Genomic DNA, 24,448 nt, shown 5'->3' with positions numbered 1-24,448 from the left:
GAGGATATGGAAAGTCAGACGTTTGCCAAGCCCAGGTCTTGGCTGCTGCTGTTAGAGTAATAATAGCCTTAGGCTTTTTAAATCAGATGCTTCTCATGCAGCTTTGGATATAACAGGGATCAGTCAGTCAACCATTTCTTGCTGTGTCTCAAGAGGACTAATAATTATGTTGTGAATAAGGGAGAGATGAGGCGGGGAAGAGGGCAGTGGGAGCGACTGAGCAAGTCATGCTAGAACTGCATGACTGTGTATTCCCGTTATTTATTGCGTGATGACGGAGTGCTAGCCCTGTAAAAAACTGGCAGAGGACATGGTCCCTGCCAGGAGCTTCCAGTCTAAGGGCCTGATACTCAGAAGTGCTGAGCACCTCAGACCTGATGACGTCAATAGAGCTGGGCTCCCTTCTAAGCAGCTGTGACTCCCTTTGTGCTTGTTTATGAGCATCAGTAAAAGACAATGAGTGAGAACAAGGAACCATTTTACTCACTTTCCATGCAGCTCATGTGGTGATGGATCTGGAACTGCAGGGGCAGGCTCTTTAAGAGAGTCCTTGCTCTTGCCGCAACTATCTCTATTCAGTCAGGATGGTGTAACAGAGGCAAGGAAAGTCTTTGTCTCCAAGGGGTGTAAGCATTTTTAGTTAAAAATCCATTTTCCATTTTTTTTTTAAAAAAGGGGAGGGGGAGGGAAATTCAATGGAAAATTTTCAGCCAGCCCTAATAAACAGTTCAAAACACCATCAGCAAACCCATAACTCCTCCACAAGCACATTACACATGCTGCCAGACCTTGGTCACATGGTATTCTACCAAAGACTATGATGCTCTGAGGCTTGTGGAGGGTTGTTCTTCAGTTCCTCTAATGTGGGTAAGATATTACTGACATGCTGCACTTTATGTGCAGCAGCCCGGCTGTTAATTGTGGGCTATCTCAGATGAGCCATGTACCATGCCAAAGAAAACAGAGGTTTAAAGACCAGCTGCCTTGTAACCCAGGAATGGGAAGTGCTATATAAAAGCACTTCCCATTCCTGGGTTACAAGGCAGCTTTATATATATCTAAAGCGGCTCAGTGGTGTCTTTGCATGAACCGTATGACAGTGTAGTCGTTTTGGTGGAGATAGAATTCTCCCTTCTTCCTCATCCAGCCCCAAACCATGTGGATTCTACCTTCCCCCCAAAAGTCTTATTCCTAGACTCTATTTCCTAAGTTCTTTTCTGTATATTACTAACCTTAGCAATATACTGCAATGCTACCAGTACCTGTGGGCCTTAAATGTGTACACAAATACTAGTCAAGCTAACCGGTGTCCTGTTTGTGCACGAGGGCAGAAATGGTTTATTTGTATTTCTTACAGGCCTTTACCACCATGGTACTGGAGGTGCCCTGTGTACGGTTAAACAGAGACCAAGGCCTTAGACAGATCAATATTCCATGAGAACCAGCATCCCCTTCAGAAGGAGGAAGAGGAATGCCATTGCCAGCAGGCTAGGTGAGAGGGGAGGCAGATTCAGAAATTATGAAAAAGCCTGGACAAAGCAGTGCACTTTATGGTTCTGTCTGCAAGTGGCCAGGTTTGGGCTCAGATCAGTTTCTGAAGGGAGCAAATTCCAGAGAAGAGGGCTTGCTGCTGAGGATGCCCTAGGCCCATCCGAACAAACACAGGTTGAGTGGCGGTCTCTGACATTTAGGGCTTTGTAGACGGTGACCAGAACCTTGAATATCGATGGAGGGGTTTAACTGTCAGCCACCAATGGAACTCTGAGCACAGACATCCCCCTCAAATACATGTACAGGCAGACACAGAGGGTGCATGTGTGTCCTCTATGGCAGCAGATTACTGGGGCTATCACCGATTCAGTGCTATTCTCTCTCTGTTACAATGGGCAAGCTGTTATTAACTCTTGCTGCCAGAACCTTACTGCTGCAGAACATACTTCCAACTCAACTGTTTTATTCCACCGTTTACTGTTTCATTAGTAGTTACATGCCCTTGGCCAAACACTGGCCAGGCTGTCTGTCACAGGGTACTCTTGGTAGCACCGGGGGCACTGAAGAGGTTGCAGTACTGGGAAGACTGTAAGCTTGAGTGAAATTAATTGACCAGTTTCTCTTGGCATTGCTGACACCTGGGTGGTAGTTGCTGGGCTAATGAGACAAGTGACTCAGTAATTGGGAGAATATATAACGGGGAGGAACAGGCAGTAAAGGGGGATATTCTGAGGAAAGAAAATCATGTGGTGGGTCCCTCTTGTGCTGTACTCTGTGCTAAGTCCTGCTGGGAAACTAAGGATTAAAGGTACCTATAGTTGAAAAGATACAGTGTGCTTGTGACAGGCTAGGCAGGGCTGCTCAGTGGATAGCTGATGAGATAGTGTTGTATTTGGGCACCTGCTAAGGACCCCAGCCACTGGAAAGTCAGCAGGGAGACAGAGGCTGGGATTTTCAAATATGCATAAGAGAGTTAGGAGCACAAGTCTTATTTCATTGACATGCAGGCTCTCTTGAGAATCCCACCCAGCAGTTTCTGCTTCCTGTCTGAGTTTTCTCCAAGCCTGCAGAAAGGCCAGGCCAAAGAGCACTCTGTAGTGGGAGCCAGGGGGAGAGGCTGAGATTAGGGGGCATGGTGTATGACCTTGCGTATGCCCAGGACCTGGCAATAACCACTGTGTGCTGCACACCCAGGCAGGCAATTATTCCTATTGAGCAAGAATCTGCCCAGGCTGGAGCTGAGTGTGAGAGGAGTGTACAATAATGCTGCTTTTGCAGGGTTGTGTTCTATTGTGCTTCATGCTAGAATGAAAGATAGTTGCTAATGGTTCTGAGATTGCTTAAGTATCCCAAGGTGAATTTTGTCAGGCCCTCCTGAGTTGAATACATCTAACGTCTCTAATAATATTCTTTAACCTGTTCTTTCCCTGCTTTCGCTTGTTCCTTCCCCCTTACTAATATTTGTTTCCCACCCACCCCCATCTGTTATATCTAATTTGACTGTCAGCCCTTCTGGGTAGGGACTGTCTGTGTTTATACAGTGCCTAACACAAATGGGTCCCAATCTCACCTGGGCCTTCTAATGCTCTACTACAACTAATAGTAATAACTAGACCCTGAATAGGGTATTTGCATGAGTGTTCTTCAGGTCTGACAAAACTGCAGTTAAGATCAGTGAACAAAGGTCTCCAAAGTGCACCAAAGTTACACCCACTGGAAAAAAAAAATCCACAGACCAGAATCTGGTGGATTGCCTGTCTGAAGGATTGACCTCTGTAGTCCTGAGAATGCCTAAAGTGGCTGGATGCTGATTGGTGGGAACTCTCTTCAGCATCTTCCCAAAGTGTCTAGACCCAAGGACACAACTTATTTATTTTTTTTTATTTGTACTACTGTTCTGCCCTCTGTTTAATGGGAGTGCCATGGTTGTGTCAAGGGCCAGGGTCAGACTCCAGTGCAGTGGGGACCTTTTCCAGTGATCAGAAGGGATTTTCCTGCACTTTACAACTTCCCCCAAAGTAATTTGTACCAACTTAACATTTGAGCATGACTTTATTTCTGTTTAGCATGAACTTTCCTGCATAGACCTTGCCAGGTGTGCAGCTGCTTACAGCAGTGATTCATTTGAAAGAAATCTCTTGGAAGGAATGCTTTATCACTTTCATCCATCACCTCCATGAATGGAAACAGGGCTACCTCCATATAGGGTCATAGCATTTAAAATCCAGAAAGGCACAGCTGCTGGAACGAGGGGTTCTGGGAGTGCTCCTGCACCCCCTGGCTTGGAGTGGTTTCCATCATCTACAAGACTTGCAGTTTGGTTCAATGGCTTTCAGCACTCCCACTATACAAATTGTTACAGCACCACAGCAGAAAGGACAACTGGATCTAGCTGGGCCTCTGATATATCACAGGCCATTAAATACAGTACTACCCCTGCACGCAGCCTCTCAACCAGAATTTTAGAGCAAAACATTACAGCTGTCAGGAGATTAAACTATTGTGTGCCACAGGCAGAGAACAGGAGGGACGAAACTGCGTCACCGCCTGAGGCCTCTACAGTGCCAGGGAGCTGAACAGGTTTTGGCGAAGGCCAGTTGCGTAAAGGGGCATGTGGAATTGTTGGCCAATCAAGTACAAGTAGTCTGATCTTCATAAGGGATGAATTTCCAAGTCCGCCCCACTAAAACAGCTCCCCACATTCTGCATATCCAATGACAGCCCAATCCTGCAAGCCCTCAGTTCAAACACTTCTTGTTGACTAGAATTGGCGTTCTGAGAGCTTATATGGTCAGGCCCCAAGTGCCCATCCAAATTACACAGAATCATTTTAGAGCTTTCCCGTATCTCTTTAATGTCACAGCTGTGAAATGATACTGCTGGCTCTGGAAGGTTACACAAGAGTGGTAGGGCCTGGGGGCATTTTGTCTGACCTGGTGCTGAGACGGCTGGAATGCCTTTGCTGGCATGGGAGAACCACTGCTAAAACCAGAGGTCAACACCTTTCACAGGAAGGAAGTTACCCTTTGTGTCCATAGCCCAAAAGCTAGTACAGATGGGAACACTGTCTTCCCTGAGGGCAGCTTGGCTTCACTCCCACTATGAGCATTAGGAGCCAGTGGCCATTGTGAAAGAGGACAGTTTTGTTTTCCACAGAAGAACATTATCTGTTAACAGAGGCTGAGGAACAATAAGCTTTCAGTTATGAAAAATAACTGACAAATGGCCATTAATCACAAAAAGCAAAAAATCTTCAAATGTAGCCAATGTAGGAGACTTCAGTGAGCTTTCACATATTCTTCAAGCTTCCCATATTATTGTTACATTAAGATCACTGAGGACCAAAAAGAGAGAGACCTGAAACATGGTGCTGAACTTTGTAAAGAACTCATTTAAAATTTGTAACTCTAATTAACAGATTTACTTTTAAATTCTTAGAACATTCATTCTGTACTTAGAGTAAGTGTTGTAATTTTAGGAGGGATATGCTGTATTCTTCATATTTAACAAACCAAGTTGTTGCTTTAAGTGTAAAATTCACCCCCCCTTAATTGTGTAACTGCCACCTGTGCTTTCATAATAATTGTAGTACCATGTTTTATTTGAGCAGTTTAACAAGTAAAACATGATGTATAGCCATTATTGAGCATTGTGTAGGAAAAGGTATTTAATGTTTTACCAGAAATTACTTTTCTTTGCAAATTCAAAACAGTGTTCTGTTTTTAATCAGTTTGGGATCTGAAATGAATTTGTAATTTTATAAAGCCAAAGCTCTTATAATATGTGCAGCTTTTAAACATTCAGTGTGAACAGAAAACTCTTGAATCTTTAAGTTACATGCAAGGCACTTGTTCTTGCTATTGGCGTTCTTGTATGTTTCATACGCTTTTTAACTTGAATAGATAATAGTGCTTTTGAAAATGACACTTGGTTTTTCTGAAATGCAGGCCAAGTTGCAAGAACGAGAAACCCTAATCATCCATCCACATATAAAAAGTCATTATTCAAAGCTGATTAAAAATGCATGCAATCTGCAAATGTAAGACATTAACAGATTACTACATGCCTGAAAGGTTTATGAAACAGATGAGTTAATGGGGCAGGTATTCTGTTTTGCTCTTTGATGGCTTTAAAAATCATAATCCTTCTTTGAGGTAAGCCAATGAAAAGACAACATTCAAGGAAGATTGTGCCAGTATGAGTATGTATCAATAGGAGTGATGACTTCTTAAGATGACTAGATTTGAGGTTTCAATTATTCCACTAGAGTTGCCATATGGAATGATGAGAGATTCTTCTATGCATTAGTTGTAGGCATCATAGATATACTGCCATTCATAAATACCACCCCCCCCACACACAACTCATTGATTTCAGTGGGAGCAGGACTGGACCTATATTTATAGTATATGATCTAGCGGATAAGATACTGGAGTGGGATACAAGATCTGGCTTTGCCACTGGCTTTCTCGGTGATCTTAGGAAATTACTTCACCGCTCTGTGCTTCAGTTTCTCTGTGCATAAAATGAGGCACATGATATATTTACCACCTTTATATGGGGCTCTGAAACCAGTGGAGGAAAAGAATTAACTTTCTATTCTGATTTTGTGCCTCTACCTTCTACTGGATAGAATTGGAACTGATCAAGCATGTATCAAAAGCCCGAGGCTGCCCTCTGGCTTGAGAGGTAGAATCCTGTGCATTGAAGCAGAAGGGTCTGAGATCTAACTCTGGTGTGCAGCAGACTGGAAATGTCAAAGTCCTGATTGGGTTCATACAGAATGTCAGCTCTAGTAGGTGGATGAGGCAGCATTAGTGTGATCTGTTGGCTATTGCCAACCGCAAGAGATCAAAAAACATGAGTCAGGCCCCCTAAAGTCATGATTTAGCCCAAAGAATCAAGAATTTTTGTAAAGATCATACTTTTGGTCATTTGATTAGATTTTTTTAACCCCCCCCCCATCCTCAGCATCTGTGTGACAATTAGTATTGCAGCATGGTCCCCTCTCCCTTTGTAGGCTGGGTGTGGCAGTTCTAGGGGCTCTTCATCCCCCTCTGCCCCATCCCAGGCAGATGTGGGAGTGGGGAGGAGCAGCTGAGCTGTCCTGCTCCTCAGAGGAGGGGCAGGAGCAGAGCTGCACTGGGCTCTCTGCTCCTTCCCCCTGTGAGAATGGTGAGCGAAGGGGAGCTGTCTGCTGGCTTCCAGCAAGGCTGAACTTATGAGATGCTCCATGCCCATCGCAGTCATCGCCAGAAGAGCTCCAGCAATCTCTGAAACCCTGTTACTCATGGAAAAAATCACAACAGTTGGTAATACTGTGTGTCACCCGACGCACAGATGGGCGTCGGCAGCCAAGTGGCTCATATGTTTGACCATATCTGAAATATATGAAAAATGATGGGGACCCCAATATGTGCATGACTCCAAACACACTCTTCTTGCCACTTGAATGTAGGGTGTGAGCACTGGCAGTTCCAGAGGAAGTGGAACTAGTGCCCAGGGGAACCTTTGGAGTGGGGGGAACCAATTAAAATCTGCTGTGCTCCAGAAGAGGCTGCCTGCAATGGCTGATGTTTAAGGAGTGGCCTGACTGGGGACCATCTAATAAAATGGTTTCTAATAAGCTTCTTAAGAGAAGTGCTGTGCAAAAGTCCTTAACACCCACATCTGTTCTTTCCACTAGGAAAGAGCAACTATAAAAAACGTGCTCCTCTACAGGTTGTCCTGCCCCCCTTCCACTGATGCCATGGGAGACGATGTGTCAGTAGGCTTTCCTGCTGGCTCCCTCAGCAGATGGAGTGGGTGGGTTGGCCAACTCCAGAAGATCTTGGCAGGAAAGGATTCAAGCCATAGGCAACCCAGAAGACAGCAACAGGTAAGCGAAAGTCTCTGGGGCTTGGCGAGAAGATCAGGAGGGGAAGAAACGGATGAGGAAGTGAAATCGGGGGATGTCATCAGGTTTGTTAGGAATTATTGGGGTTCTTATCCCTCTAAGTCTCCCTCCCTGCTAAATCTCCCAGTGACTGTAAAGAGCTGAGAAGTCAAGTGACCCAAACATGCTACTTCAGCTTTGCAAAATCTATTGCAGGCAGAAGTGTTTTACATAGGAGCTGGGTCTGCCAGTTAAACATTGTGCAGTGTTGTTCTTCCCCCAATGTAAATCAAGAGTAACACTTCTGAAGCTAGTTGAATTACACTGGTGCAAAAATGGTGTATAAGAAGATTGGTTCCCCAACTTCCCCTAGTAGTGTTCTCTCATTGCACAGGAGGTCATGAAAGTTGTGTTTAGAAGCATTCTATCAGGACAACTTAAGCCGAACACTTCAGTTTTGTAAAATCCGGGTCTCATAACCCAATTTCTACAAATACATTAATGATTTTTTCAGTTTGTTTTTTTATTGTACTTAACCTAGACATTGCAACATCTTTCTAATGCAGGAGAGCCAGAAAGTGAAACTGACTAGAAACAAAAATCCTTTTAGATCATGTGTTCCATAAATATACTCAACGAGAGGATCACTTATGCCCCAGTCTTCCAGACAGTTGCCATATGGTTAACTTTACTTGCATTAATAGCCCCACTGAATTCAATAGGACTCTTAAAACTGATTCCCAAGTGTAAGCATTGGCAGGATTGGAGCCTTGTTGTTTGGCTTTTTGTAAATCAAAACAAAATTACTCTGTTACTAAAATAAAAACTGCTCTTTGCAAAACACCTCCCTGAAATCAACCTAGTATCTCCATTAGATGCTGTTTCCCTTCTCATTGCTAAACAAGGTTCTGAGGGTTCCCAGTACTGGTGGATTAAAGACTTTCCACAAATCCAATTATTTTGCTCCTAAGCCATTTTGTGTACGTGGCAGGAATACAGTACTTTGTTTAGTGACATAGGAAACATTCATGCAGACAAAGCCTTACTCCAAATTTGTAAATGCTCCAAATGTTTGCAAACAGAAGACACGGTACATCTCCCTGCAATATTTCTTTGAATTCTGAATTACATTTTTTTCCAATGGGGAGTGATTGCTGGCTTTCTACAGAAAACCAACTCACAAAACAACTGGTTGGGAGAACAATCTTTTTCACAGAAGACCATTTTTCTTCCAGACATTTTTTCTTTTCCCCTTGAATCTCAGCTGCAGCTTGTAATTAGTATAACAATCATTACACTGGTATAATTATATGGTTACTAATATTATTCAGGAGCAAATAAATACAGCTGAGTGGTTCTGGTTTTCAGCAGACAGGCTATTTAAATAAATTGTATAGCTTTATTTTAAACCTCCATTCTTTGACTTCTTGTTTGGGCTAAACCTTACATGAGGCAGCCATCAGCTTCACATTGAGCATCAGAGGTACTTGGCCTTGCAGTAAACAGTGGCTCAGGATGGATCTGAGTGCCTTGAGTAAGAGATAGCATCCTGCTTTGAGATGTTGAGGACAGGATGTGTCTGGCACAGGTGACTTCCTGCTTTTCAGCACAGAATGGCTCAGGGATGGGCTGTCTCAGGACTCAGCTAAGGTGCTATCCTGCTTCTGAGTTGGAGCTGTTTGACACACTGCTTCTGTTGCTAGCAATTCCATGTGGCTGCTGGAAACAAACACGTGTTTAGCTGGCTTGTGGGCTAGACAAGTAGATGATGCTCATGGATCCTGCTGCCTTTGAAATGTGTCCGCCTTCCTTGCTTTGATATGGGGGATGGCCTGAGTCAAACAGTCATTCAGATCTAAGCACTCTGAAGAAGTCACCAGATAGCATCCTCAACCTGAAGAATGTCAGGGGATTTACTGTACAGCTTCCTGGGTGGTTGGGATATGTTTATAAGCTGTAAGTGAGGACATAGGGATAGCCACTCATCATGACTTACAAGGCACATGATTTACAAGGGGAGGCTGAGGGAACTGGGGTTATTTAGTCTGCAGAAGAGACGAGTGAAGGGGGGATTTGATAGCAGCCTTCAACTACCTGAAGGAGGTTCCAAAGAGGATGGAGCTCGGCTGTTCTCCGTGGTGGCAGATGACAGAACAAGGAGCAATGGTCTCAAGTTGCAGTGGGGGAGGTCTAGGTTGGATATTAAGAAACACTATTTCACTAGGAGCGTGGTGAAGCACTGGAATGGGTTACCTAGGAAGGTGGTGGAATCTCCATCCTTAGAGGTTTTTAAGGCCCAGCTTGACAAAGCCTTGGCTGGGATGATTTAGTTGGTGTCGGTCCCACTTTGAGCAGGCGGTTGGACTAGATGACCTCCTGAGGTCTCTTTCAACCCTAATATTCTATGATCAGCTATCCCACCACTCTGCATGACAAAAGATGCATCATAACTGAGACTTACCTGATTTTAACTGGTATGGATGCTGAGAGCTGAATGCTCAAAAGAAATTAGGCTCCTAATTTCTATTTAAAGTTCAGAACCTTGCTTATTAGAAGGTGGTAGCCTCTGTTGGCGCTAGTTAAGGGGTGTGTGCACACACTTTCTGGTGGTGTCCATACTAGCAGATTTTATATACACATGAATCCCGTGGAACCTATTACTGGTTCAGCAGATCCCATGTTAACATTGGTGAGAGCCCTAGGAGTAGAAGAGGTTCCTGGCTTCCATGAGACAGTGGCAAAAAATCTACACCCTGTGTATACACCAGTATTTATCTGGTTGCTGCCCTCAGTGCAACTGCACTATTGCTGATGGTGGCTGTGATGTGAGCACTAATTTTTCCAGTGTACAGAAAGCCTAAGACAAACTCGTTGGCTCTGAGGCCAGGCGCTGACTACTTTTGATATGAAGAAAGCGATGTTTTGGACAGTGCTGGACATGTGAACGCTTTTAGAACGTCTGCTTTTGCTCACCTGACAGTTACTCCTCTTGACAAATGGGAAGACCAGCCACAGACACTCATGGTTCAGTATGAATTTATTGCCAGCAGCGATGGAGGAAGCACTGAAGTATTTATGCTACCATATTTGTTTTGTAATTGGTATGTCTTTTAGCAAGCAAGTGCAATCCTGGTACATATGGCTGGCTAAACACTTAAATCCTGCTGTAAGGATCCATTCGAGCAACTCCTAACTTACTCCTATCCAAATGGTCACTGCACTCTGATTCCCAAGAGGGAACTCTATAAATAAGAAATGCATCAAAGAGATCTCCATCCTGCAAAGACAGGACAAGTGTTGCTAGGCATATTAATACCAATGCAGATCCGTCAGATAACTGGCTCTAACAGCTGCAGGTAAAGCATGATACAGCCTAAGTGGCACTTGGAAGTATGAAACTCTTCCTTACTTCTGAATGCAGCAGAGTACCCAGCTGTGTTGAGCCAACACTGGCTGTTAGAAGTCTTTGCATGATGCAACTTTATGATGGGTTTGCTTTTATGGGGGTATTGGGTAGGAACCTGCATAGTGGAGGAAAGACTTTAATATGGCACAGTGACTGCAGATACAATTAAATCTCACTCAGTTTTTAAAAAACTAAGGCCTTAAAAAACGAAACAAAAATACCCCAATTATTCTCCAAGTGCAACTGAACTCTGAGCTAAATTCTACTCTCCCTTATATTCTCCACTCAAGTTCACAGGAGTTACACCAGTGTAACAGAGAGAAGTTTCACCCTACATTGTAAGGTGTTCCTAGAACCACCAGAGAGGAATAACAGACCTGGGTTCCGGCTTCTTAGCATCATTAGAACCAAGTTCTACTCTGTCCCTCTGGTTTAAATCCACAGTAACACAGGTGGTGATACATTTACTTCTAATGTACACTCCAGTCAGTGTGGGGTCGTCTTTTGTGGGGTCGTCTTTTGTATAAGCAAAAGGCTGAACCATTTGCTCTAGCAGGCTTTGCAAACTAAGGGGTTGTCTACACTAGGGATTGTTGCACAAGTGCCGCTGCGCTAATATAGATGCCTAGTGTAGGTGCGCTGCATTGATGAAAAATAGGCCTTGCAGGGGTGCGATTTATTTTAGTGAGGGAGAACCTGCACCTTTTGTCGCAGGACTGGCTTGTAACTTGAGTTACTGTTGGTTATAGGAAGCCATTTAGCATCTGTTGGAAACAAATACACTCAAAACCCAGCAGGGAGCAGCCTGCTGACTAGAGGATGAAATACTAGAATCATAGAATTTCATTGCTGAGCCAGCTGATCCACTTCACTAGCACATACCATATTTGGGAAGTGCCTTGAGGTCCCTGGATAATACTGCTCTATATGGGCAAAATATTACTATTATTTATCTGTCACCCATGAACATTAGGAATTCTGCTAGATGGGACTGGGTTCAAAACCAAATCAGTCCTCTATCTAGAGAGACCTCAACCAAATCCCTTGTATCTGATCTGACCAGCCTCCGCCTTTGGAAAAGTTCAGATTCTACCACTTTGAAGCTGAACCAATGACTTTGTATCAAGTGGAACTACACTGATTATGGAAGAATTCAGGGACTTTAGAAGGGCGCCAAAGAAGAGGAAAGTTCCATGAGATATTTTCAGAGATCCTTCCAGTCCCATGAACAAGAGAGGAAAGCAGAAAATACTGGAGATGAACCATTGGCTGTATGACTGGCGTAAAGCAGAAGGTTTTGGTTTTGTGGTGCATTAGGCCCTTTTCCAATGGGAGAGAAGGCTTTTTTTTTTTTTTTTTTAACCTGCACCTTGTAAGTAGGGGGTGGGTAATCTTCTCAGAGGGAGAGTAGCAGGGGCAGCCAGAAGGGTATTAAACTAACAATACCCATGGAGGGTGTGAAGAAGACAAATGCAGTTCAAACTCAGCATGTTCCAGACAAACTGATTCAATGTGACAGAATGTGAAATGTTTCAGTTGCTTATTCACCACTGCTAGGAGACTTGGTAACAAGCAAGAAGAGTGGACCATTTCACTGAGAAGAAATCTGAGATGACTGGCATTACTTAAACCTGGTGGGACAATTTGCATGATTGAAATGTTAAAATCATTGGTTATAACCAGTCCAGGAAGGATAGAGTGCATACGGGGTGTGTGTGGTGGGGGCACTCTGCATTAGAGTACCTCTTCTAGAGTTTCTGATAACTCAAAAGTGCAGGATCTTGAATGCATATGGATCAATGTACTGACTAACAAAGCCCAGGAGGAGTACTGATGGCAGTTTGCTACAGATCATCTAATCAAGCTGGAGAACAGGATAAGTTACTACTTAGACATCTGTCCATAAGGTGTGGAAAGATACTGTTATTGGGGGGGGCTTCAGTTTAGGAGACATATGCTGGGGCCCTCATACAGCCCATAGTAAAATATCAGGTTTTTAAAAGTATAATTTTCTAGCATAAAAGGTTTTACACCCAACATGAGGTAACTATTTTAGACCTTATGATGAATAAAGATAGTGGCTGCTTAAGGACCAGTGATCATGACCTCATGACATTCAATAAGGGCAAAGAACAGTCAGTTCCAACAGTAATATATTTGGTGCATCAAAAAGGGTTAACCTCTCAAAGCAGAGGAAAAATTTCAACAGAAAATGAACAAAAATTGGCAGCTCTTTAAAGAGTTGTAGATGGTCAAAAAGCCACAATTTCTAAATCACAAAGGACAACTTTGGCTTAAACCCTATCTTGATTCAGTAGTGAAGTGAAGGCAGCAATTAGAAAAAAGTAATCTCTATTTTCCCCCTTTGTTATATAGCAGTTGATATAAATTTCAAGTTAAGCATAGAAAGTTGTTAAGGGAAGCTAAAGACATCGGGGGGGGGGGAGGAATCTATGGTTAGTATGGCTAAGGACAAGAAGAAAGCTTATGTATATTGGTAATAAAAATCCTAGCAATGGTATAGGCCTTGTATTGGATTGAAATGACAATTAATGATGCAGAAAAGACAGCAGTGTTTAATGTTTCTGTTCTGCATTTGGAAAGAAGCAGGAATGTTGTATTTGTATCATATGAGGATGATTAAGTACATGCCAGTCAACTGGTAACCAAGGAGGGTGTTAGACACCTACATTAAACATTTTAAAATCAACATGTCCAGACAACTTGTGCCAAAGAGTCCTAAAAGAGTTAGCCAAGAGTTCTGACCTACTGATAACTTTCCCAATATTCCAAGATTTATTCAGAGTTCCAGAAGACTGGAGGAGTGGTAATATTCAAAAAGGGCAAGCAAGATCACCGAGGTAACTATAGCCCATTTAACCTGACATCAATTCTAGATAAAATAATGGAACAACTGATATTGGATTCAGTTAATAAAGGATAGGAATATAAATAGTTCACTGAAAATTAAACACAAATGTCTGAGTGCAGTACCTTGTACATTTAGAGCACTGCTAAATGTTAAGTGAAAACTGAACCAAAATAACCAGCTACATGTACAGCCCTTTCTAGCTTCTTTGCCCTGATGCAGTTTTACTTTCCAAGTTTGTGTTGCTGTTATAAATAACAGAACTGTCAACAATCAAACAAGGAAATGGCTGAAGAGACTATCAAAATATATTCATATTAAGAAAATGTTTTCCCAGGGCTACAAAAGCAACTCAAGAAGAACAGCAAATATGGCAGACTACATGCAAGTAATATTAAGGTTAAGACATAATCCCCCAGAAAGTTGCAAGATGCTGCACTCTTGTACCTAGGGGAGAAAACCCACTTTGAAGCAAGCATTACTTTCACTCTCCAAACAGACTTATTTCAAGCTCTCCAGGCTTTTAAGTTTACTGTGGCTGAGGCAGCATAATTGAACAAGTCCGAAGAAAATGTGGACGTCAGGAAATAATAAAAATGTCAAATTCTAGCTGCTATCTCTGAGAAAAATAGGTAGTAAGCTTGTTGTTTTGTTGTGGTTGGGGGAATTGGAGTCTTGTTTGATCTCCGATAAACATTCAGATCTTCCAAGCAAAAAGCCTGCATTTAATCATGTCTAGTTTTATATTTGTTCTGGAATCCCACCATTTATTTATTTATTTATTTGGTCTCCGCTTTCCATTTTTAAGGGAAGGAGAAATGCTAACTTCCAGAAAGCACTGCACTTGAATGGAAAGTTTTTATTCACATTAGTATCTTGTAACTTTTTGTCAGCAGACAGGGAGATAATAGAAATGAAATCTGCATTGATGGTATATGTGAAATGAAATGGCTGACTTCAGTGCAGTTTCTAGTGGGACAGAGTCACAAATATCTTCACAGCAAAGGGCCTTAAGGCTAGACTTTCAAAAGAGGTCAGCAGGGTGGGTGCTGAGCTCTTGAAAAATCTAGCTTCAACTATGGATATAAGGCAGCGGTGGGCAAACTATGGGCTGCAGGCCACATCTGGCCCATGGGACCGTCTTGCCTGGCCCTTGGCCTCCTGGCTGGGGAGGCTAGCCCCTGGCCCCTCCTCTGCTGTCCCCCCTTCCCCACAGCCGCGCCATGGTGCGGGCAGCGTGACTGGCTCTGGCCAGGCAGTGCGGCTGCCAGTCTTGCTGCTCTGAGTGACATGGTAAGGGAGTGGGGGGATTGGATAATGGGCAGAGGGTTCCAGGGGGCAGTCAGGGAGCAGGGGACGGTTGGATGGGGCAGAGGTTCTGGGTGGTGGTGGTCAGGGGACTGGGAACAGGGTGGTTGGATAGATGTGGGAGTCCCAGGGGGCCTGGCAGGGGTGTAGATAGGTGTCGGGACAATCAGCGATTGGGGTGGAGGGTCCCAGGAGGTGACGTTCAGGGGACAAGGATCAGGGTGGGGTTGGATGGGTCGGGGGCTCCAAGGGGGGCAGTCAGGGGGTAGGAAATGGGAGGGGGTGGGGGCCAGACTGTTTGGGGAGGCACAGCCTTCCCTACCCGGCCCTCCATACAGTTTCACAACCCTGATGTGGCCCTCGAACCAAAAAGTTTGCCCACCCCTGATATAAGGCATTTGAAAATCTGTTCCCTACAGGGCCTGCTTGTTAGTCTCCGTATTAAGGCCAAGGAATGGATGAAGTATGAAAACTAAGGAAAAAGGGCACTTACAGGGGTAGTGCTGGTGAGGACTGATATACATTGGCAGACACAGTGATGGGGGATATTGCAGGAAGTACCCATGTGGCTGTCCTTCCGTGTTCAGGCCTGCCAAGCTGACACCCTTCACGAACAGTAAATCCACACACACAATTTAATACTGATATTGTTGTTACATTTCCATGACCAATAAGAGTTCAATTTGTGGTTCTTATTTTGGGGGGCTGGGGTATGTGCATGTGTCCACAACACTCCCCCCTGCAAGATGGAATTGTATCTGCTAAGTGTGCATAATTGTTGCCTGCTTGAGTTAGACTCCCAAGGGGGACTTAAGTATTGCAATGCCTAGCTTTTAGGTACCCAATGCTTGTTGGCATTCATCACCCCAAGTTAGGCACCCAGGCTCTCCATATGCTCTGTGTGTCTAAAAAAGAGACTCTCCAAAGCTGGCATGCTGAGTATGGTTAGCTTGGGCAGCTCCCCAAAGAAATACTGAGAGAGGTGCAGCCAAAGCCCCACTCCTGAAAAGGATTTAGTCCCCTCCATCTGGCCCAAATTTAGATGCTATCTCTAGTCAGGGTTCACAGCTGTGAGTCCTCATCTAGAGCTAGACATGGAAGTAAGGCTGTAGAGGCCTGTGAGTTCAAGTGTAATTTACATACCCTGGTGTAAATCAGCAGTAAATCTGTTATTGTGGATTTTAACCAGGGTGACAGAGAGTAAAACTTTGCTGTAATGTTAAGAAACCAGAACTCAAATCTGCTATTCCTCTATAATGGTTCCAGGAATGCCTGACAACATAGGGTGAAGTTCTTTCTCTAACATTGGTGTAATACCCATGGCCTCCAGTGGGAGCTGCAGTCTTATAAGGAAGAGGAAAACTTAACTCAATGTGTAGTTGTAATGGAAGAGAATAAAGCTATTACTATATTTTCTAAGGCTTTAGTTTTAAAAGCTCAGTGAGATCACTTTAATATGACAGTAACTGTAAATACAATAAGCCTTTGCCCCTTCTTGCCATTTTTAACGCAACACCCATATAAAAACAAACCCATCAATATCCGATTCTGCTATTTAATGCAGAGACTTCTCTTAACAGCAAGTGTTAAAACATCTTTACAGTTCAGTGGTACTGAACAGACAAGGACAAATGCCAAAAATAATGAGATCATGTGGAAAGCACAGATCAATCCATATACTTGGCTGGATTCATTCACTTCGTTCTCTTCCTCCTTGGAAGTATCCAGCCTTCTTTGGAAGTGTTTAAATGACTTATTATGGGTTTGTTTCTGCTTTGTCATTAGTCGGTGCTTGGTTTATGAATTATGACATGTAAAATTCCAGCTGGTCTTTTAAATGTAATGGCTGAGGACTTCAAGTCTACTGTACATACAGGCCACCAGCCACGTATCTAAAGGGAATTAAGGTTGGTCACTACCATCTTATTCAGAATGTACCCCAGCAACCTAGAGATTAGATGAGACGATCTCTTCCTAGCAATTCCCCTAGCTCTTCAGCCACTCTAAAATACTTTCAGCTTGAAAGTCTGCTTTTGTTACAGAAAAAGCCTAAACATAAGGGTTAGTATTTATTTTCATGTGGTTCTTGTCCCACACATGGGGAGACAATGGATGTTTTTGGTCAGATTTTCAGAGGTGTATGCCTAATTTGCATGCATACCTGAGATAAATGGGCATGCAGACACATACCAAACAACCCATAGGCTTGTGCAGTTGCCGAGATGGGCCCACGCTCCTAGCAACTGTACGACAAATGCATGGAAAGGGTTCTCCCCCCACATGAATTCTGACAATCTGGATCTTTATCTCTTGGTGACCTGATCCTACAAAGTGAGATGAATGCCCTCATTTGCCAGTGGTTTCAGTGAGAGTTATCTATGCTCAGCACCTTGCAAGCTTAGACCCTCTGTTAAAAATAATTGCATCCTTAATGCGGAAGGCAAAACATGCACCATTAAATTAGGGGATCAGCTCTCCCTGACTGACTTCAATGGGACTACACACAGGAGTAAGGGTTACAGGATAAGGTCCTAAGTAGAAGCCACCATTTATTTTTATCTCTTACAACTGATCTGAATGACTCACCTGACAAAATGGAGGCAACTGCTGCAATGATGAAGGAAACAATGACCCCAGGCCCAGCCATCTCCTTAGCAACCAGCCCAGACACTACGTACATTCCAGTGCCAACGCAGCTTCCAACTCCGAGGGAAACCAGGTCCATTGTAGTGAGCACCTGGGCCAGCTTGGTCCCATGAGAGGTGGTGGTGCCCGTCCCCTCCAGCATTGACTCCACAGGTTTGGTGCGCAGGATCCTGGAGTGCATGGCATTCCATGTGGCACCCCACTGGATCCTCCTGGGGTCCAAATAGGAGAAGAAGCTCATTGTAATGGTGTGGTATTGAGACAAGATAGACTTCAGCAGGGTTCAACAACAAACTTCAACAGCATCAACTTCGGCTAATACCAGCCCTTTTCAGAGAAGGTGTAGCACAACTTGAAACCGCATTCTTGCATACAAAGCTTAGTTTGCTTTTTGGGTCTGCAAAAGAGAAGAAACATGTACTCGCACTAAAGTTTAGGGGAGCTCCTATTAAAACGATAGGATCAGCCTTCTCTAGGAGTCAGATTGGGATTCAAGAAATTGTAGTTCAACTGGAAGCTGTGCTATAGATTTCCTCTGTGACCTGGGGAAAGTCATTTAGAGGGGGAATTTCAGAAGTGCTCAGTGTTGGCCTAACTGCTCCCATGGAACTCACTGGGAGTTTTACAATTCACTTTCATGAGAGCAGAGTTAAACCAACACTGAGCATTTCTACAAATCCCACCCTTAATGCCTCTGTGTTGGTTTCCCTAATTGTAAAATGGGAACAATACTACTCCCTTTATCTGCCCTGTCTATTTAGATTGTACACTCTTACTGTGTATTTGCAAAGCACCTAATGCAATGGGGCACTGATCTCATTTGGGACCTCTAACTACAACTGCAATACACACTAGTCAGTGCCTGAGAATATATTTTGTGGACCGCTGCCTTCCAGTGGATGGAAAAAGAACTGCTCAGCTATGTTTCCTAGATCCAGTTCTGCTAATAGAGAGTCTCTCTCTCTCTTAGCTCAAGAGGTAGAGGCCTGTGCTTTTGCAGCAGGTGTTTTCATCCATGTAGTCACTGTGAAAATTCCTAGCAGCCACAGAATGGAGCTAAGTGATAACCGAGCATATGTAGCTGGCTATGGATTTGGTACACCATGCACCAGGTGGTGAAGAGGATTAATAAATGCTGCATCTGAACATTATGATGTTGTGTCTTTGATCATCTCATGGGGTGCGATTCAATATCGTGTGCTCATGACCCTGTAAGACTGGAGATGGCCAGGAGGTGTCTTTGCTCCACATATGCCATATTTTATACTGATATATGTGACTGGCTGAAGCTTAGTAATGTGTCTGAGCCTTAAATGGACAGAACATGAGTTTGTTTTCCATAAAATAAAGAACTGCTCCTAGAAATTGGACCGCTATCCAGGCATGAGCATTCTTGCTTGGTCAGCTTCACTCAGATTTGCCTGCTGCGGCATCCTTACTGAGCCTAAGAAGAAAATATTTTAAGTGGACACTGCTGGATCAGCTTAGGCCCAAAATTTAAGTTTTGTAAAAACAAGTTTTTACAAAACCCGTCACTTAAAAACCTCTTCCTGAAACAGTTTATTTTTTAAAAGGGATAGTGTTCTCTTGCAAACCCAAAGATTGCAGCATCCTGCATATGGGACTCTGCAAATGAAACTGAGTATAAACAAAAGTGAAATTAACTATACTAGTTCTGATGTCCAGCCTGAGAGTAAGCAAAGAGCACCAATGATGGCTAATGACATTTTTAAAACTGCGCAGTGTTGCCAACCCCAGGTGCTCAAAACTCATGAGTCAGGCTTCTAGTTTCTGAGCCTCAGGTTGTAATTTAAAGCTCTTTCCCACAACTGTGTGTGTAAAAGCTGAGATTCTCATGCAATCTCAATTCTAAAAGCTCAGACTTCCAGAAAAACACCACAAGTCACGAGGCTTATGATAAAATTGTGAGTGTTGGCAACTAGGTTTAGTGATCTAAGGTGTTGTTGGAAATCTTTTTATAAATATGAATTTTAACATGATAGTGTCCTTAAATGTGCTCAGGAGACAAGGCAATTGTGTTTTCTTCTACATATCCAAAATAAACTTTTTCTTTAGACAGCCTATTTAATAACACCACATGGCTTATTTAATAAACATAACCCAGCATTCATTTTATTTTTTGGTTGATCTAAATTCAGAATTTCCTCAAATTTTCCCTCTAGCAATAGTGACCTGAAAAGAACTCTCTACACAATCTAAGTAAATTAGATTTAAAAAATCACCCCTCCCACACTTGAAGAAATTTTGTCTTTTGGGATGGGAGTTAAAATTGAGGTTCTGGCCCTGGTCATTAAAGAAGTTGTCGCTACTCTGTGTGGGCCAGATTCCAGGCTAGGTAATTACATTCTATCTGAATTCCCCCTTCAGTTTCTGTTGGAAATGACGGGACAGTGCCTCAACTGGTGTAAGTCAGCATGGCTCCATTGACTTCACTGAAGCTAGACTGAATCCACCAGCTGAGGATCAGACATAATCTTCTTCTTTCCTTGTTGTCCCAGGGTTTGATCCTCAAACTGCTGAGAACCTCCAGGTCTTCTCTCAGGAATGGGCTCCTGAACTAAAATGTTGCTGTGTGACATGGAACAGCTACTGTGTTCCACCAGGCCTGCATTTCGGTGATGGGTGAAATTATTCCTGTAAATATAGTAACTGCTGTTAGAAAGTCATTTACCAAAAATCACCACTCTGCTTTCTCAGAGAGACAGCCATAATGGCCTATAAGTTCAGCAATATATAGCACCCTCTCGGATACTAACGTGGTAGGAAACACACTGACTTATTACAGCTACGGTCTGTAGCTTGTACGGTGCTTCTGCCAGGATTTACCATGTCTGCCTGGCACAAGCTGCAGAAGCAAGTCCTGTAGGCCTGCCCTGTGTGTCCTTCTTGTCCCCATGCCCTCTGCCCAGAGCCAATTTTTCTCATGCTCCTTCTTCCTATGGTTCTCTGTCTCCCACTGCCTCCCTATGCCGTGGTTTTGCTGTCTACTTCCCATTTGTATTCAACCACAGTGGACCCTCCATTTTTTGGCTGCCCTCCATTCACTTTGTCCCATATCCTGCTTTCTTCTCCCCGCTGCTCCCTTACCAGGTCATTGTTTCTCAGGAGCATGGAGGCTGCTCAGGGCTCCTTGCACTGCCTTACATAGTACTTCCACTCACTGGTTTCTCTCTGAGACATTAGCTGGACCTGCTGCTGAAGCTGGTACACGTAGTGATTGTTGCTTCTGCACATAGGCAAACACAGCCCAGGCATGCTGCAACTCAGACCCACCATAGAGGCCATTGCCTCCAAGTTTTCCCATCAGGCTCAGGAACAATGTCCTGTAATGTCCCACCCTGTTGTTAGCCCCGTCTTTAGAGCCATCTGGGCTCCTTTGGGCTTATAGACTCCTTGGTTTTAAGGCCAGAAGAGACCATTAGCTCATTTAGTCTGACTTCCTGTATAACAGAGGCCATAGAATTTCATCCAGTTACCCCTGTACTGAGCCCAGTAATTTGTGTAAGAACACTGTGTACATCTAAGTTATGTTGTTTATGTAATTTTTCCTTGTCACAGACTTTTGAACGCTGTTCTTGGCTCAGAATAGATGCCATGTTCCACCCCAGAAATTGCCACACTTGTATGGTGTGGGGGAGGTGATGCCTAGTTGAAGTGCTTTGGTATCCCCAGGGTGGAAAAGTATTGCTATTATAAATGTATACACAGCTGGCTCTTAAATCCAGTTATACCTTCAGGTATTTTTTTCTGCACTTCTCTTCGCCCATTGTTGCTGTTTATCAAACTATTTTTGTATAAATAGAGGCTGTTTTATATCCCCAGCCACCGCCACCTCCTGCCTGACTTGAGGCCCAGCTATGCAGAGTGCTGAGCACCCTTGGTATCTATTGAAGCAAGAGGGGTTGAGGTGACTCAGCACCTCACAGGAGCTCATCACTTCACTTGATGAGGTCCTATTTTGTAATCCACAATGCCAGGGTTGCCTGTATTGCAGTTGGGAGAGTCCGTGCCCTCTGCGCTGTGAAGCATAGTCTCTTTGTTTATTTGCACTGCTGTGAGTGCTGAAGTGGGCTCCTAGTCTTCAGATAACTTTTAAAATCTGAACTGGGTGTTTGTCTCTCTCGCTCTTCAAATGAATCTTCTGGTGGTCTTTGTACAACTCACTCAGTCCACAGCTCTCCACGCCTTTTATTCATATTGAAATAGTAACTAAAGCCTGCTCTGCACAGGTAAGTTGCACCGTTTTAACTGAATCGGTTTTCAAACTGGTGCAATCTCTCCTGTGGACAACTGTATTTTAGCTTAAGAGTGGCTTATTTTGGTTTAGTTTATGCTTGTTCCTAATTAACTTAAGCTATACTGAAAAAGAGACTCTTAAACTGAAATAAGGGTGTCCACACAGGGTTTTAGATAGTTTAATCTAAAGGACAGATTTAAACCAGATGCAGTTCTCATGTAAACAAGCCCTCAGCCTCAAAAAATCCCCTCTGGGTAAGTAAATACTGCTATGCCCATTTTACAGAGAGGCAGATTGAAACACAGAATGGTTATATTTTCAAAAGTGACCACTCATGCTCTGTTCCTCAGTTTTGGGCATCAAACTAGAAGGTTCCCAAGTTGGGTACTCGAAAATGAAGCCATTCAAAATCAAAGGCCACTTTTGAACTGCTTGGCCAAAGTGACTTGGCTCAAGATTGTACTTCATACCAGTGGCAGAGGAGGGAGTAGAATCCAGGAGGTAGGCTTCAATTTTCCCCTGCCTTAATAATCAAAAGTGCTGTTAACAGTAGAAAAACAATTAATTGCTCAAAATACATAGATTCTGCATGTGAATTGTTTTAAGACTATCTTTCAAAGGATTGGGTTGGTTTTTTGGAAACACAAAGGTTTAGTAAGAAAATCGGTGAATAATAGTAACTGATTTCATTTCCTTTTTATAACACTATAGTTGGATTTAGTTGCCGAAGTGGCTGTGTTTAATATTTCTGCAAAAGTCTTCCTTTTCAATGGTTTATAAATCTTCACATAGACTAATTTTGACTTCCTGTTGCCCAAGAGAGCTTAGTTCCTTTACAGGACAAAAATTTGGTTCTCCATGAAGGAGCAACTTTTTCTGTGCCCTATTAGTTAACTTTCTGCTGGATAAATATTGATTTTTTTTTCTTCCCCCCCCGCCCCATGCACAGTTTGGATTTCCAAACCATATGCTTTGGCAGACTTCTGGGGGGGGAGGAATAATTAGCTAAGTAATTTTTAAAGTCAACAAGCACTGCCTCCAGCTCTAGTTAAGTTTTGTTTTCTCTTTTCCAAATGCCTTGCTGCTTTCATGCTATAGCCTATGCTGAAGCCAAAGAGGCTATAGGGATATTCAGTTATAGACTGGGAAAGTACAGTTGGGCCTAAAGTTTGGATCTGAGCCACCCTGTAAGACTCTGAGGAAGTTTGGATTCAACCTGAGAGTCAGACTGTGCAACTCTTATTCATGAGTGGCACCTTGCTCCAGGAAGAGTCCTATTGACTACAGAGGAAGGTGCTATTCAGCATGAGTAAGGATGGCAGAATCTTGCCCTCACTGGCTGACTTTCTCTCTCGGGCTGAATGAAACCCCTGAGACAATATCTTCAATTTGTAGCAATGTTTGGATCTTGATCCCAACTTGCAGACAGGCCCATCATTACCTGAAGGTAAAATACACGAGACTGATTCAAGGTCACAGAACTTACTGGGATACCCTATGAGCAAAGGATTGCACAATGACTTGAACAGAAGTTGGAGAGGGTGAAGAGAAGAGCCACAAAAAAGATCTGAGGGCTGGAAAAAATGCCGCCCAGTGAGAGTTCAATCTGGGGAGCTCATCAAAAAGAGGATGGAGGGGTGACTTGACCACAGTATAAAGCACCTTCACCAGGAGAAGAGTGCCACAAGGACTCCTTATTGTTTTTTCTGATATCAGCAGAGAAAAGCATAAACAAGAACCAGTGGCTGGAAGTTAAAGCCAGACAAATTCAGACTGGAAACAAGGAGCACATTTTTAACCGTGAGGGTGATTAACCATTGGAACAAAGTACCAAGCGAAGTGGTGGTTTCTTCATCCCTTCATGTTTTCAGACAAAGACTGGATGTCTTTTCTGGAAGAAATACTTTAGTCAAGTTATAGGGTTTATACAGAGATAACTGGGTGAAATTGTGTGGCCTGTGTTATACAGGAGGTCAGATCTAATGTTCCCTTCTGGCCTTAACATTTCTGAATGTTAGAGTGTATTTGTTTTGGGCTGGCCAAAGCCCCTAAGCTGTGAGTTGTAGCTGCATAGGCTGCTCTTCATTCCAAGGTGCAAGTATCCCCTTTCTAACCAAAACAAAATGCCGGCTTTGGTATCTCCTGGCCGCCTGGATCTACCTCCTTGTCTGGGATGGGGTCTGTGATTCTGTCCAGCCCAAACACAGTATATTGCAAATGGGTTTTTGGGAATGTCCATGGGGACACAGTGAGCATGCTCCTAATGTTAGGAGCAGGTCCTTCTGTGGCTGAGAATTTTAAGGGGGCTATGACTGAATATGGCTTTATGTAGTCCCTTTCATACTCAAGAGAATTACATACAAATTTGTTACATACTAATGTTGCAATGATCTCCTAGGTGGAGACAGTGGCCTTGTCCACAAAGTGTTTTATGTTGTTACTATAATGAAAGTCCTGATGAAATTATATTCAAGTGATATATATACAGACACTGTAATTAGCTGTCTAGTATATCTATGTTGTGTTTGTAGGTCTACACCTGGCTTTTCCTGGATGGAATCAGAACTTTTCCACTGTGTTTCATAGGCCCCATAG

The 24,448-nt window shown here is 43.4% G+C and overlaps 1 protein-coding gene across 2 annotated transcripts in view; it reads right to left on the bottom strand.

The window, feature by feature from the left end:
- Positions 1 to 24,448, bottom strand: part of SLC7A14 (solute carrier family 7 member 14) — a 64,554-nt gene that overhangs the window by 21,753 nt on the left and 18,353 nt on the right. For both annotated transcript variants that reach the window (XM_073359405.2, XM_073359406.2), the window contains exon 2: positions 17,536 to 17,992. In XM_073359405.2, coding sequence (XP_073215506.1) covers positions 17,536 to 17,836 — 301 coding nt within the window. In that variant the 5' untranslated portion in view covers positions 17,837 to 17,992. The remainder of the gene's footprint in view (positions 1 to 17,535; positions 17,993 to 24,448) is intronic.

Source organism: Lepidochelys kempii, chromosome 9 (assembly GCF_965140285.1).
Source record: "Lepidochelys kempii isolate rLepKem1 chromosome 9, rLepKem1.hap1, whole genome shotgun sequence".
In the NCBI taxonomy this organism is placed as follows: domain Eukaryota; kingdom Metazoa; phylum Chordata; order Testudines; family Cheloniidae; genus Lepidochelys; species Lepidochelys kempii.
The sequence above is the reverse complement of the archived record's forward strand: the minus strand, read 5'-3'. Positions and strand labels throughout refer to the sequence as shown.